This window comes from Halichoeres trimaculatus, unplaced genomic scaffold, assembly GCF_033239565.1.
Source record: "Halichoeres trimaculatus isolate MK-OKI-2021-1 unplaced genomic scaffold, fHalTri1.1 fHalTri1_scaffold_12, whole genome shotgun sequence".
NCBI lineage: Eukaryota > Metazoa > Chordata > Actinopteri > Labriformes > Labridae > Halichoeres > Halichoeres trimaculatus.
In genome coordinates, this window is record NW_027437190.1 from 24,587,856 (window position 1) to 24,602,466 (window position 14,611).

Sequence of the window (14,611 nt, forward strand, 5' to 3'; positions counted from 1 at the left end):
TGTCTACTGATTCTAAAGTTGTTCTTGTTGGTTTGAAAGCAGCGTTGTGATTGGTCAACAGGAGGTCCACATCCAGCCCAAAAACGAGAGCGCGGCCATGTTGAATTGTATGGACAGATTCTGGAGTAAAAGACAAAAGAGTGACAACTCTGTAGATTTCATCAAACAGTATTAACCTTACACAAACGAACTGTCGATACAAGCTCAAACAACGTTGAAACTCTGGAGACTTTTTGCGGATGTGGCACATTGAAGGTAGCATCTTTCTCCGTCCTCTCTCTCTGCTATAAGTTTCGTTTCACAAACATATTGTTAAAACAGCGCCATTAACGGCTACTCAGATACAAACATATGACTAACATGCTAACACAGACGTTACGTTGGTATTGAACGAAGCTTTCGGCGTAAACAGTCCGAGGAGTCACATCATTTATTCATGAATAGTTTTTCATAACAAGCAGAAACAAAACCTGGCGTTCATGTTAGCTTGTAAGCTGGACAGTTAAAGCCACGTTGCTATGCGGAAAGTTGCTTACAGACTTGCCTATTTACTACTTTGAACTACTGATCCTGCTATCATTTACTGACAATAAAACGTTAACGAAAAACGAGACTGTAAGGATAGCGGTTTTTGGTTTCCGTAATGTTCTCTACACCAAGGTTAAAGAGTCAAGTGGCAAACTTGCTATCTTTCTACACAACTCAACTACACGGTTTATGTTAGCATGTGCCAGTTAGCTCTGTTTAGCATAAAGTTAAACTCGTGTTCAAGGCATTACAACGAAGACATACAGTCATTAAATTTCGACTGAAATAAGCCGGAGCAGTGAAATTTGTATGTTCAAAGTAACGATTCTGGACGCTTTATATTCCATTTGTACCAATTATATTTTGGGAAGGTAGTTTTATTCATTCTGGATCAGCGTATTTCGATTATTAAAGTGGGTTTTAAAAGGGATAGAACGAGGCAAAACACAAGACCAGATAGAACATATCATAAAATTTAATAACTGGGAACATAAGGGAGAAAAGGAGAGAAAAGAAGACCACAAGACGATTGTAATAGTTTTAGAAAGAAAATACAGCATACGAGACAGGCTTCATTTTAGTTAAGGCAACAGGAAATGTCATGGGTCCTGTTTACTAAAGCAGCTACTTTGAAACTTTTAGGGCTATTGAGCATGCTTTGAGTATAGGAAGAATGATTTTAAAATGCATCCCAAGACTTATAGTAAGCCAGCGTTGAAATCTGAGTACTGGTATAGTCTCCAACTTCCTGAGCGTTTGTTTCCAAAGAATACATTTCAACCCCACACACTTCTGTTCTGTGCTTTAACCTACTGTTGCTGAAATTTGTCAACTTTGTGTCATTGTTTGTGTTCTGTCTTATCACAGAAAGCTTATGTGTGGCCTGTGTAACTGGTCTCATGAAATTTTGTGTAACGTCCATTGGCTTTGCCAACTTATCAATGCTTAAAAGAAACTTTTTTTTTTTTGCTTAGCAGGTAACCTGGGTTGATCATCAATCTCAAAGCACTTTGCAAACTGCCATTCATTAAAACTGAAACAAGAATCCCACCGATGCCAAGTTTGGACAGCCCTTATTGAGGAGATTATAGTTTGAGTTCATATGAAGCAAAAGCAGAGTCATTTAAAAGTGTTGAAAGAGCAAGTCAATAGAAGAGAAAGAAGATAATTTTTGTTCAGCGTTAAATTGAATGTAGGGAAAATAAACTCAGCACTTGGACTTGAAAAACCAAGGTACTTGAAAACAAAACATTTTATCATTCAAGCAGGGGTTTGAGTAACAAACAAACATATACATACCCCTGAAGAAAGAAAAATAGCAGCCAGTTTGGGTTACATATTTGATTTATTTATTCTTATGAATATTGATTTCTCCGTTTTTGGAGAGTTGTCTTGTATATGTAGATTTCATACACAGAATTCTTCTGTTTAAGAGGTCTGAACATCGGATTGTGCACATATTACACTGCGAAGAGAGAAGATTTTTGTACTCTGCAGTTTTTTTTTTAGTTTGTCCCTACATGCTTAAGCATTAAACCAGACTGGTGTTGAAACACAAGAACTTTAACATAGAAAAAATAGTGTGAAACACATGGCTACTGTAAGAACAGCAAACCCAGCAGCAACAGTTGGATTGAACAAAGGAGCTAATCAGCAGCTCAGGGAACTGATGATGCCAGCTGGACAACAGTCAGGAGTCCTTGCAACTGTCCAACAGCCCAGCGTCCCCCAGAAAGGGACTGGCATTCCAAAGAGCAGTGGAGGCATCAAGTAAGATTAAATCAATATGGCTTATGTGTGTGTTAATTACTCCTATAGTCTCACAAGATTAACCCTTTTTTTAAAATAAACTTGCAATTTATTATATTTTTTCACAGGTTTGGAGATGACTGGAAGAAGTGCCTGGAACTTCCTCCAAAAGATAACAGGTTGAAAACTTCGGTAAGTTTTAGCTGTTAGTGGCCAGATATTTATTCATTTATTTTTGTGGTTGTTCTGGATTGCGTTACACTTTAAGTGTTTAAAGCAGTAACTTTTGTTAACATTTTTATTGTATGCTTTTCAGTATGTTGTTTTTTTTTTCTCAACTTGTGAAAGTGAAATCTTCTGCATGACTTTAAGTAAAAATTGGTTGAAGTGAAGTTAAGTTTACATGGCTGAAGTGCATTATAACAAGAGGTGACATTTGTTTTTGATATAAGTGTTGTTTAAAACTTGATATTTGTTTCTGTTTATTTCACTTTTAACATTTATTGGATTTTTGTAACATGAGTGTGCCAACTCAAAACAACCGGAAGTCACTAAACTGATATGCTGCCTTGATAAGCTCGCTGTTATGTAGTGAGCGTGCACCTTACTTGGATGTTGTGTTAAAGTTTATTTTCCTTTACAGTAAAGCTAAATAAAAAGACTTAAGACCAAAAAAGAAACTCTAAGAACTTAACGTTATGTCCATCAACATTTTTGATTGATTTTAATTTTACTTGGCACAGGTTGCGAAATTGTTTACCTAAATGAAAAGTCTTTGAGCAATAACTTTGTGAAAGTTGTTCCCCTTTAATCCATGTCTACATTATGTCCTTTTATTCTTTAAGGATGTGACATCAACTAAGGGAAATGAGTTTGAGGACTACTGCCTTAAACGGGAACTTCTCATGGGAATCTTTGAAATGGGATGGGAAAAACCCTCACCTATCCAGGTAAACAAAACAGAACTTAACTTCCATGTGTCTGTTTATTAGGTGTGTGACGCACCGTTTCACAGTGAACAAACAGCTTTGGGATTTGTGGTTGCATTTTCCTGCCCTTGTATGTATGTAGTGAGATATATCTGCTCTATTTAGGATATAAAGAGTAAGGGGAAGGATTGTCGTACTGCATGTAGTGTTCATTTGAATTATTTGCACGAGTTTGAAATGTCCCGTAAATCGTTACAATTATACTGATTGGCCTTCTCTGTCTGCCAAAAGGAGGAAAGTATCCCCATCGCTCTGTCAGGCAGAGATATCTTGGCTAGAGCCAAGAATGGCACAGGGAAAAGTGGAGCCTACCTCATTCCTCTCCTGGAGAGGATAGACCTGAAGAAAGATCACATCCAGGGTAAGCTCCTTTTGCCTTGATGGTGGTAATTTTGTAGCTTATATTGTGCTAGAGATATTAGTTATTTTGGGGTAAATATAAAGTGTGATTCTATTTTAAACTGAAGAAGAATCCAACGAAAGCCCTTGTTGTGAATGTTTGCATGTAGCTGATTGTTTTTCTTTGATAAACATTTCTTTTGGTGAAGATAAAAAAAGTAATTCTCTTCATAGTAGTACATACATTTCATCAGTCCTTCTCCTCATTATCTCTGTCCAGCCATGGTTATGGTGCCAACAAGGGAGCTGGCTCTGCAGGTGAGCCAGATCAGCATTCAGCTGAGCAAGCACCTTGGAGGTGTCAAAGTAATGGCTACCACAGGAGGCACAAACCTCAGGGATGACATTATGCGTCTGGATGAGATAGGTGCCGATTTTGAATTACCATTACCCTACTATATTGTTTATTTAAAGCAGTTTCCTGTCCTCATGTGTGTTTTGTACCTCCTCGTTTCCCAATAGTGCATGTAGTGATTGCTACACCTGGAAGAATATTGGACCTGATAAGGAAGGGTGTTGCAAAAGTGGATAAACTCACAATGATGGTGATGGATGAGGTGAGTAAATCTCTGCATTTCTAAATTAACTCTTCAACATGCTTAACCTTTAATAACATGCTTTCTCTTAAAAATCTCTCCATCAGGCAGACAAGCTGCTGTCTCAGGACTTTGTATCCTTGATTGAAGACGTCATCAGCTTTTTTCCAAAGGATCGACAGATCCTGCTTTACTCTGCTACCTTCCCCATCAGTGTGCAAACATTTATGGTAAAAACTCGAACAGTGTTTTCAGCTCTCTAAGACAATGAAAGAAAGGCTGTGTTAATAACCTTCTTACATTTTCCCAGAGCAAGAACCTGAGGAAGCCTTATGAGATCAACTTAATGGAAGAACTGACACTGAAGGGCATCACTCAGTTTTACGCCTATGTGACCGAGAGACAGAAGGTCCACTGTCTGAACACACTTTTCTCAAGGGTGAGTCAAGTCAGCCATGCCCTTGAATATGCAAACTCAGATAAAACTAACCATTTAGACCAAGATCTTGTCATATTTTTAGATCAGTGGTTGTTTCTTGACTTTGACCTGGAAGTTTAACAGTATAAATATGTAGAAGGAACAAGGTAGTAAACAAAACCACAACAAAAGAGGAAGAAAGAACTCAAACACATTGAAGCTAATGTATTGAGTGCAAGAGCAAGAGTCACATGGTCAACATAAAATCAGTTTGTTTATGATGTTGTAGATTAACTTAAAGAAGGTCCGACTTAAAGTATCTGAAAAAAGAATGGACCAGTTAAATCATCCAATCAAGCTGTACCTTGACTGAACATGCATGTAAACAAACTGAATGTCTTTCTCCAAAATTCGTCTTTTCTTTTTCATTTTAGCTTCAGATCAACCAGTCCATCATCTTCTGTAACTCCACTCAAAGAGTGGAGCTTCTCGCCAAGAAAATCTCCCAACTGGGCTATTCTTGCTTCTACATTCATGCAAAGATGATGCAGGAATATAGGAACCGTGTGTTTCATGACTTCAGGAATGGGTTGTGCAGAAACCTGGTGTGCACAGGTGGGAGAAGAGCAGTCTGTATTTATAACTGTGTGGAAATTAAAATCTTAGAAGAGTCAGTGTTTACTAAGCCTGATGTTTACTTGCAGACCTTTTCACCCGAGGAATTGACATCCAGGCAGTCAATGTGGTCATCAATTTTGACTTCCCGAAAAGTGCAGAGACCTACCTGCACCGCATTGGCAGATCAGGTGAAGATTGCAGTTGTTATAAATAGTCACACTCTGAGCAAGAATTTGTTGTATAGATATTCTGAATCAGGTACACCTCACTACTACTTGTTTGATATACATTCTCCACCTTTGTTTTTCTCAGGACGTTTTGGTCACCTGGGCCTGGCCATCAATCTGATCACCTCAGAGGACCGCTACAACCTCAAAAATATTGAGGATCAGCTGGTGACTGAGATCAAGCCCATCCCTGGCAGCATTGATAAGAGCCTTTACGTGGCAGAGTTTCACTCAGTGGATCCAGAGGATGGTGGTGGAGACAAAAACAGGGACTCTGGGGCAGCCTGAAAGAATGGTCTGGTAAGTTCTGTAAAACACTCAAACAGCCATGACTATTTATACAGTTTTGAAATTTAACTTTTCTAACCTGGAGAAAGCTTTTCATTGTTGATCCATGATCTTAATTTCTGGATGAGGTAATATGATTGTCACCATCTGATTCAAGACAGTTATGCCGCTTTTAGTTCTCAAGTATCAGCCTAAAAAAGCCTTGTGCAAAGACTGCCAAGCTGATCTCATCTGTGAGGATGAATTTGAGCTACTTTCCTTGGCTGTCTTGCTTTATGATGCAAGTCCAGGAACTATGTTAGACCAGTATGCTTAGTAATCCCTCTGTTTTAGATGCGATTAGCTTGATTAAAAGAAAATGAAGTAAATGGATGACTTGTTGCATATTAAATAAAATATATATTTTTTTTACAGTCTGGTTCAGATTTAGTTTGCATGGGGGAATATAGATGTGCCTTTAACTAATAGCATTGAGTTATAACACTAAATACGTCTGAGCATTCAAGCTCAGAGGACTAATACTAACAACCTTGTTTATGGATAACATCCTCTTACATCAAGAAGATTAACTAAAGTTTAACAGGATTTAGAGGTGATGGCATGTCTTCTTCAGGCTGCACTGCAGCGCTTCCCATAGATTCAGACGAGCAGACAGCTGGCTCCATGTCTCCTCTGATAAAGCAGTGATGGGTTTTGATCCGCCACACTAAATTGACCTTTGTGTTTTTGTTTTTTTCCCAGATGAATGCTGTACCAGGCGTTAATCACACCATCAAATCTGTGCCTCAAGGAAGATTTCAAATGAAGATTTGTGTTCACCACTTCACACAAAAATGGTTGATTTTTCAGATTTCTGTTAGAGTTCACAGCCATCTTGTTTTTCTGTCCAGTAAACTGATAATTTCCACACTTAAACCAGTAACATTTTCTACCACACTGCTGATGCATGCTGTGGTTTCTACAACTGAGGACTGTTATTAAACCGAGCCATTTTTCCTGGACTTTGCTGTAAGAATGAAAATGTGAAACCAAAGAAACTATTGAATCCATCTTGCATCCTTGTTGTGCTGACATGCCTTTTTTTTAAAAAGTTGATGCTTTAAAGAAGCTCTCTTTTTTTGTGTACACTCGGACAACTCTATTGGATTATCCGTCCACCCCCTTTTGCTTACATGGCAGCCTGAATGATTCCTGGTTTGGATTCAGCAGTGTGCTGGAAACATTCCTTAGAGAGACTGGCTCATGTTGTAGACATGATAGCCTCACGCATTCAGTGCAGATTTATCGGCTGCTCATTCACACGACATGTTTAGTGATTGACCTCATCTCACTGGTGCTCTGTTACTATTGACATCTGGTGATTGTTGATGCCAAGTGATGTGGCATGGTATCCTGAAAAGAAATAGCTGCAGCACAATTGGAAGACTGTAGCTATTTAGGGAAGCAGGCTGTTAGAATAAGTACCCAAGAAGGCAATACGTGTGAAAGGAAGTCTGACTGTTTTCCCTTGACCTCTCCTGAATTTTGTTTAGTTTTATTTTACCTGTTGCACTGTATAAACCCAGTACCCATGTGAGTGAAAGTAATTATTTTGAAGTTATTATCATTGAGAATTTTTTTAAACTCTTATCTTGATGTTTGCTCTGACCATCCCTGCATGCTTTCCTACATCGAGTGGATGATTTATACAAAGCATTAACATCTAAGTTTACTCAATAGTTTTTCCAGTCAGTGCAATTGCTTTTACCACCATTTCTGTTAGTTCACCAGTGTATTTGCAGAGATTTGAGGTCACAGTGGTTAATACCAAGGCAGAGTGTACACATGCCCTTCACAGCTTATCCAAATCAAGTCCGTTCAATGAGAGCCAAAGTTAAGTGATCATACAAAGTTTTTGCCACTGTTACATGGTTATTCCAGGAGTATGCTATTAGAACTTTCTACTCCACCGCTTTTGAAAGCACAAACCTGTTATTAAAAGAAGTCGCTTAATGGTTTACATTTCCCTAATCACTTGGAAGTCAAAGCAACTGGCAGCATTTTCTCAGGGCTTAACATCCTCTGTAACTAACGTGACAGGATGAGAGCTGCCTTACTTAACAACATGTTAAAACGGGCTAACTTGTCTTTTCTTCCCTGTAAAGTGCCTTTACTTGATATCACAACTTCTGCTTTTTTGCATTTTTAAGTTTTGTTTCACAGGAAGATGGTATCCAGACACTTCATTAGTTTGACATTTTGAAACAAAATGAGCTCTGATTTTTTTATAAGCACTCAGACGAGGACTGCAAATGTTGACGGAACTCCTTATGAAAATCCTCTCACATTCTTGAAATATGAGACTTTTACACAATATTACAAAAGATGTCTCATTTACTTTTGAAGAAATGCTGTGAACTTTCTTTAGAACTTTTGGTAACCCTGTTCAGTGCAACAAGAGAAGGTATTATTATGTGTGTCCTGTTTCACAAACTTCTGGGTTTGTAATATTCATTTATGGTTTTCTGGCTTGCTCTGCAGTACCCTCAGATATTTGATTATAAATTGAATCAAATGTGGAGGCAACACCTGGATCCAGAAATGTAATTTCCCAGAGAAATTGCTTTGTCCCATCGCTACAATCTAAAACCTTCATGAGTTGATTTCAAGAATCTTTGTCAAGGCACATAAAGAAGAATTTTCTGTCAGTGTGTCACACCAGCAGCACAAAAAATAAAGTTAAAACACTTAAATTGTGTACCTTTTTTGGGGGTGGGAGTGAGGTAATATGTGTGCTCAGAGAGTCTGAGCTTTTAAAGTGGAGGCTCAAACAGTTGTACTTGGGCAACCTGTCATAGCTACAGCTCATAAGTCATTCTATTAATGACCTTGGGTCATTTGGCATTGTATTTGAATGGTTTGCATGCATGCATCCTGTAATGAGACAGGAAAACTATTTTAATCAACAACTCACAAAGTTATTGATCATAAGCTTAGTATTGGCATTTTGTAATTTGTACGATTTGTTACAAAGTGTATGTAACTCTTGGTATTGCTGTTTTTGACAACCTCTCAGGAATAGCTCGTGTACAAAGGGGTTGGTTATTATAAGGTATGGTTCTAAAACTTTAAAGTTTTTTTCTTTGTTTTCATGTGCAATGGTCCCAAAAAGGTGTACCCTTGGAATGTCATTCAGCGAGAGATTCAATGAAACCGATGTTGGGCGAATGAATCCCAGCATACGTCATTCGAAGTGGGTTGCCCAAGTTGCGGTATCAGCCAATGGTGTTCGATGTGAAATGTAAATTAGCCAATCCAAAGATGAGTTACAGGAAGTAGGCGGGCACATGTCAACTACGGTCAGACGCTGTCGTGAACTTTACCGGTGTTGAACTACCCCTGGACCAAACCTTTAATGTAAGTAAATAAGATGTTAACTAGCATTTATACTTCTGTAATAGCAAAGCAATTGTCGCTGCTTCTGTAACAACCGTATTACCAGTTACCGATACTGGTTTATATAGAAGAACAGATCTCGTGCTGGACTCCACATGGCTACCTAGCCACCTAGCTTACCAAACAACCCTGCTAGTTAGCATTAGCCTTCACAGGTTAAACACTATCAGCCCTCAGTTTTATCAGCTAATCTGCTAATGTTGTGTCTGCTGCAAAGCACATGTAACTGTTCAATGTGCCATGTGGTTCCCAGATTTCATGCTTATCTGTAAATATGCCGCGAGACTGACACAGTTAGGCCTTAGCTTCAACCAACCTACAGTTCTGTTTTTACCAGGACAGTAGCAGAGATCATTTAATGTGGCAAGTTAAATCTATTTGAATACAAGTTAGTGAGAAAATTGTAGTCGCTGAGCCAAAGTGGATACGCTGTTGAAAGCCGGAGTAATTGTTCGGAAACACCCTCGTTTGATACACAGCAAGTTAGTATTTTGTGAAACGACCCCATCACTTTTGTCTAACCTTTCAAAGCGTTACCAAACAGTCTGCAGCCTAACCCTGTCTGATTGGAGTACATTGATATTAATGAATGCATCTGTTATCTATCTCTTTTACAGTCTGTAACAATCTCAGAGTATGGGCAGTGTGTTGGCTGCCGCCTCCCCAAGTCCTGCCCCAGCTGCGGCTGGGGGCACTCAAGGGGTCCCAGGGTTGGTGCCCGTCCCTCCAGGGTTCACCATGCCTGCAGTGTCTTCCGTCCCTCAAACATCTGGAGAGTCAGCAGATGCAGAATCATCACTCCCAAACCCTGGCACATATGAAGAGTGCCACCGTAAATGTAAAGGTTAGATAGTCTTTTATATTGTCATTGCTAAAGTGTGTAATGTATACTTTCAACATACATTATTAATGTCACAGACCAGATTATGTTTATTATAAAATTTTGTTCAACTTTGAGGTGACAATTCTCATTTTTGTCCTCTGCTACAGAGGTGTTCCCTCTGCAAATGGAAGGGGTACGGTTAGTGGTCAACAAAGGCCTGAGCAACCACTTCCAGGTCAGCCATACAATCACCCTCAGCACCCTTGGTGAATCTGGTTATAGATTTGGTTCCACCTACGTCGGCAGTAAACAGACTGGACCAGCAGAGGTAACAGTCACAAGTTTGACTCAAATATTCATCCTTCAGTTAAATCTTGAAAAGTGTTAAGGTGTTTTCTCATCTAGCTTTCTTTACAGAGTATGTTTAAGTGTTCCAATAAAAAACAGTATTTTCTCATCTTACCATATGTATTTAATGTAAAGCAGAATAGCTTTGTTTTTCATTTAACATATGATGAAACACATGTCAGGTGGCAGGAAGTATTCCATGGATAAAATATTAGCCAGATTTTGCTCGTAGTAGATTTAGGAAATGTTAGAAATCACTCTGCGCTCTGACTTTTACTTTGCCCAAAAAGAGGTCACACTCTGATAAATAAAGCTCATCAGCATTAACACTGATAATCAGGCAGCTGCACAGCTCAGGGTTTCAGATTTATCTGCACGATCTTATTGCTAACATTAGCGCGTTTCATTTCCCTGTAGTCCTTCCCAGTCATGGTTGGTGACATGGACAACACTGGCAGTCTGAATGCTCAGATCATTCACCAGCTCACTTCTGCTGTGCGCTCCAAAATAGCCATCCAGGTATGTAGAGATGTGAGGGAAACATCCCCTCAGATGTACATATTAAGTGTTGGGTGTTATGTGTTTTTTCCTCCCAGTCTGAGACTTTTTCATCTTCTTTGTGTGTTGCAGACTCAGCAGCATAAGTTTGTGAACTGGCAGTGTGACCTCGAATATCGTGGTGACGACTTCACCTCTGCTGTGACGCTTGGCAATCCGGATGTCCTCGTTGGATCAGGTATGATCATTTTAAAAGTGTAGTGTGGTTTGTGTAGAAAAAGTTGGTATTTAATTCTAAAGAGTTATACAGATGAGTTCAAGTCATAAAAATACAAAACAGTTCAGAAACCAAGTCCTGTGAGGTGTCATTGGCTTTACCCCTCACCTTGATATGAGTCCCCTTTTATCAGATATGTTTCCCCGGAGTCCAATATAACCCAAATGGAGGCCTTATTAACTTTCAAATGAGTTTATATGTGGAATATTTAAAGCTGAGGCTCTTTTCAGAAAACCAAACCCTTTACTTGTCAAAAGCCCAAAAGGTGGCAGCAGAGATTCAAAGATAGTAGGTCAATAAAGTTATTTTGAATGTGAATTTAACTTGTTTGAATGAAGTCCTTAAATCACTCTATCCACCTTAATACTGTTCACTTTGCTTTTGATTATGATGAGGCAGAAAGTTCTTTTTCTGAGTTGAGCTTCTTCTCCTTTGGTCACACTTGTTTGCAAAGAGTGCTACAACAGGTGTCCTTTACCTTCATCAAATGGCCTCTATCATTTCAAGTCTAATGTGACATTAGGTCCTCTAGAGATGACACCTTTTGTTGCACTGTGCTACTTTTTGCCAATAAAGAGGGCAGATTGTCGTTAACTAGCAGTTTTATGCCATTACTTTAAGATATTGCCAGGGTCAGAAGTTTTGTGACAAGTTGTGTAGCAAAGCTACAAGAAAGGTCATGCACAGCTTTAAAACGGTGCTCTGAAAAATCAAGGAAACAAACTGGGACTAAGTGCTGTAATATCTGAAAGAGGGATGAAATCTAAGCCACAAATACCAGCGAGGCTGTATTTATAATATATTTCCAAATATTGCTCCCCAGGCATTCTAGTGGCACACTATCTCCAGTCAATAACACCAGGACTGGCACTTGGTGGTGAGCTGGTGTATCACAGGAGGCCAGGAGAAGAAGGAAGTGTGACCTCTCTCCTGGGGCGGTACACAGGTAAAACCCACAGTGTGCTTCAGAAACCCAGCTCTGCAGGAGAAACTTAATCTGATAAACTTGTTTTGTAATCTTTCTCTGGTAACTTTCCTGGTTAAACGTCAAGCTATTATCTTCAAAGTTCCCATTTAATTGTGAAATTTCATTTTATTTGCTCTTTTGTCATTTGAGCATATATTTAGATAACCTGACACCACAGTCATGCAAGTAAATAGTGTTGTTTTCCTCTTCTTAGGTGACAACTTTGTTGCTACGTTGACTTTAGGAGGAGCCGGAGCTCATGCTACATACTATCACAAAGCCAACGATCAGGTACCTAACATCAGGAAAAACCCTTGATTCACTCTCACAGCTGCTTCTTTTGGAAAAAAAAGTCCCTTCAGTGCCCAACCTGTACAAGTCTCACTTTCCTGATATGTATGCGAAAACCTGTTTCAGTCATGGTAATTTTACTTCCTGTCAAGTATCAGCTGTCAAGTTAAATTGTTGGACAGTTTAAGCTCTGTGTTATAATTACCTAAAAGTGTAAAATTACCGTGCAGACCCATTATACCTGCTTGAACATAGGAAATATAATTTTTGGTAGGAAACTTAAAATAAGTGAGTAAAATAAGATGTAAAGTAACAAAAGTAGCACTGAGAGGGTTGTTTTACTTTAACTAATCTTTGGAATAGATTTTTTCACTTTCAGAGATCAGTAAATTTTGCCCCCTGTCTGAGGAAAAAACTTTTGAAGAACATGATTGTTTTTATGCAGAGGTAAAATATAAATTCTGAAATCAGACTTTAACTTGAAACTCCTTTTTTTCTTTCAACAGCTGCAGATAGGAGTAGAATTTGAAGCCAGCACAAGGATGCAAGATACCACAACATCCTTTGGTTACCAGCTGGACCTCCCCAAAGCTAACCTGCTCTTTAAAGGTAAAAGAATCCAGTACCAGTCTATCTTAAGGCACACATAAGGGTCCCCTTAAAGTTACACAGTATTTGTAGTTTTTTTTCTGAAAAGGAACTCTTACCTCCTCTCCCTGCAGGCACTGTTGACAGTAATTGGGTTGTAGGGGCAACCCTTGAAAAGAAACTGTTGCCGCTGCCTCTCACACTGGCCTTAGGGGCTTTCCTCAACCACCGCAAAAACAAGTTCCAGTGTGGCTTTGGTGTCACAATCGGTTAGAAGTGCCGGAGGGGGCTGCCTGGAGTGAGCTCTCAGGCCACAGCTTGGACCGGCACAGAGACACACAGGAACCTGGACTAAGTTTTAGAAATTGGATTCAGAGACTCTCTTTCAGCTGTGATTTCTGGGGCAGACAGAGAGACAAAGACAACTACCGAGGAGCCAGGACTGGCCAAGCCATGCCTACATTCTGTAGCACAAATGTCTTTCCTTTATGGTGTATTTCATATACCCAGAGGCTAGAGAGATGTATGTCAGAGGGCATCAGTGATGCATGAGAACATGTGATGTGAAAATCAAAGTAAGTGGTTAGAATTAATATATGGTCATCATGTATGATGGGTTGAAATAAATGTCATTACTTTTTGTAAAGCTGGATGTTGTATTTTTTTCCCATTCTGTGATTTAGAGTTCAGATGTTAAAGCAGAGGGCGACTTCACCCTGAGCTGGTTGGAATTAACGCAGGAGCCAATTCTGTGATCTAACTGTTCTAACTTTTGAAAAGCATGACTCAAGACTGAGCCTGTGTTGACTGCAAACCTTAAGCAAGATTTAGATCTTAAGCGTTCTTGTTTTCCATCCATTGCTTCCAAGACAGTTCTTTTTTCAGCATGTCTTCCACTGGAGATAAAGTTAAACATAACTCTCTGGTGAAACAAAACACTGTGGCTAACACTTGTAGCCAGCCCTACTCTTTGACGACTCAAAAACAATGGTATCACAGGCTGAACTGGTCTTTCTACTGTTTCACAACTTAACACTTCAACAGCAACAGTTACAAAATTTGGATGTGCCTGTTCATAGCTTAGCACAAAAACATCAGATGAAGATTCAGCAGAAGTTCAAGCAAAAAACAACAACAACAACTTTTATCCATCACTCTGTATTACTCTATCACCCTGTCTTTCTTCTGCTTCCTTCTTCACCTGATCACGGACTTTAACCCTCAAGTAGTCCCCTGTTAGGCTTCCTTTTAACCGCCATCAATGAGTCATCCTACAGCCCCTGAACTCTATATCTCCTCTCGGCTCCTTCATAGCTACAATTAGGACAGCACTTTGTGACTTGCGAGGCCTGTATGAGAACATGAAGTAATTAGGATTATTATTGTACAATTACTACTTTCTCTAAATCCGAGGCACTTAAGGAACCATCTACAAGATTTTCATGTGAGCTCTTGAAATACAGACTTGACAAAAGGTGATGAATAACTGATTGACTTGTTTTTTGTTTGTCTTTTTAAATGACAAAAAAGCTCAAGGGCAGTCATTTACCCTTCCAGCCTTGCGGGCTTTCCCTTGGGTATCCCGTGTCACGTCACAATGCTACCAACTGAGGTTAATTTCCTCACGCTTAA

At 39.3% G+C, this 14,611-nt stretch overlaps 2 protein-coding genes across 3 annotated transcripts; both read left to right on the plus strand.

The window, feature by feature from the left end:
• Positions 1–61: 61 nt before the first annotated feature.
• On the plus strand, positions 62–7,381 carry ddx61 (DEAD (Asp-Glu-Ala-Asp) box helicase 61). Of its 2 annotated transcripts, none has more exons than XM_074683939.1 (13): positions 62–255; positions 1,503–2,298; positions 2,406–2,469; positions 3,123–3,227; positions 3,498–3,627; positions 3,886–4,032; positions 4,128–4,222; positions 4,309–4,431; positions 4,512–4,640; positions 5,054–5,234; positions 5,324–5,425; positions 5,550–5,764; positions 6,494–7,381. In XM_074683939.1, exons 2-12 carry the CDS (start codon positions 2,120–2,122, stop codon positions 5,750–5,752), a joined length of 1,458 nt encoding a protein of 485 aa, XP_074540040.1. In that variant the 5' UTR covers positions 62–255; positions 1,503–2,119; the 3' UTR covers positions 5,753–5,764; positions 6,494–7,381. The 2 variants fall into 2 exon arrangements, with proteins under 2 accessions (XP_074540040.1, XP_074540041.1); XM_074683940.1 differs by having other exon boundaries at positions 1,506–2,298.
• Positions 7,382–9,056: 1,675 nt separating this feature from the next.
• Positions 9,057–13,615, plus strand: tomm40 (translocase of outer mitochondrial membrane 40 homolog (yeast)). The gene is made up of 9 exons (XM_074683592.1): positions 9,057–9,148; positions 9,805–10,031; positions 10,178–10,338; positions 10,776–10,877; positions 10,989–11,094; positions 11,957–12,079; positions 12,315–12,391; positions 12,898–13,000; positions 13,114–13,615. The coding sequence occupies exons 2-9, from the start codon at positions 9,824–9,826 to the stop codon at positions 13,251–13,253; spliced, it is 1,020 nt and encodes a 339-aa protein (XP_074539693.1). The 5' UTR covers positions 9,057–9,148; positions 9,805–9,823; the 3' UTR covers positions 13,254–13,615.
• The last annotated feature ends 996 nt before the right edge of the window (positions 13,616–14,611 follow it).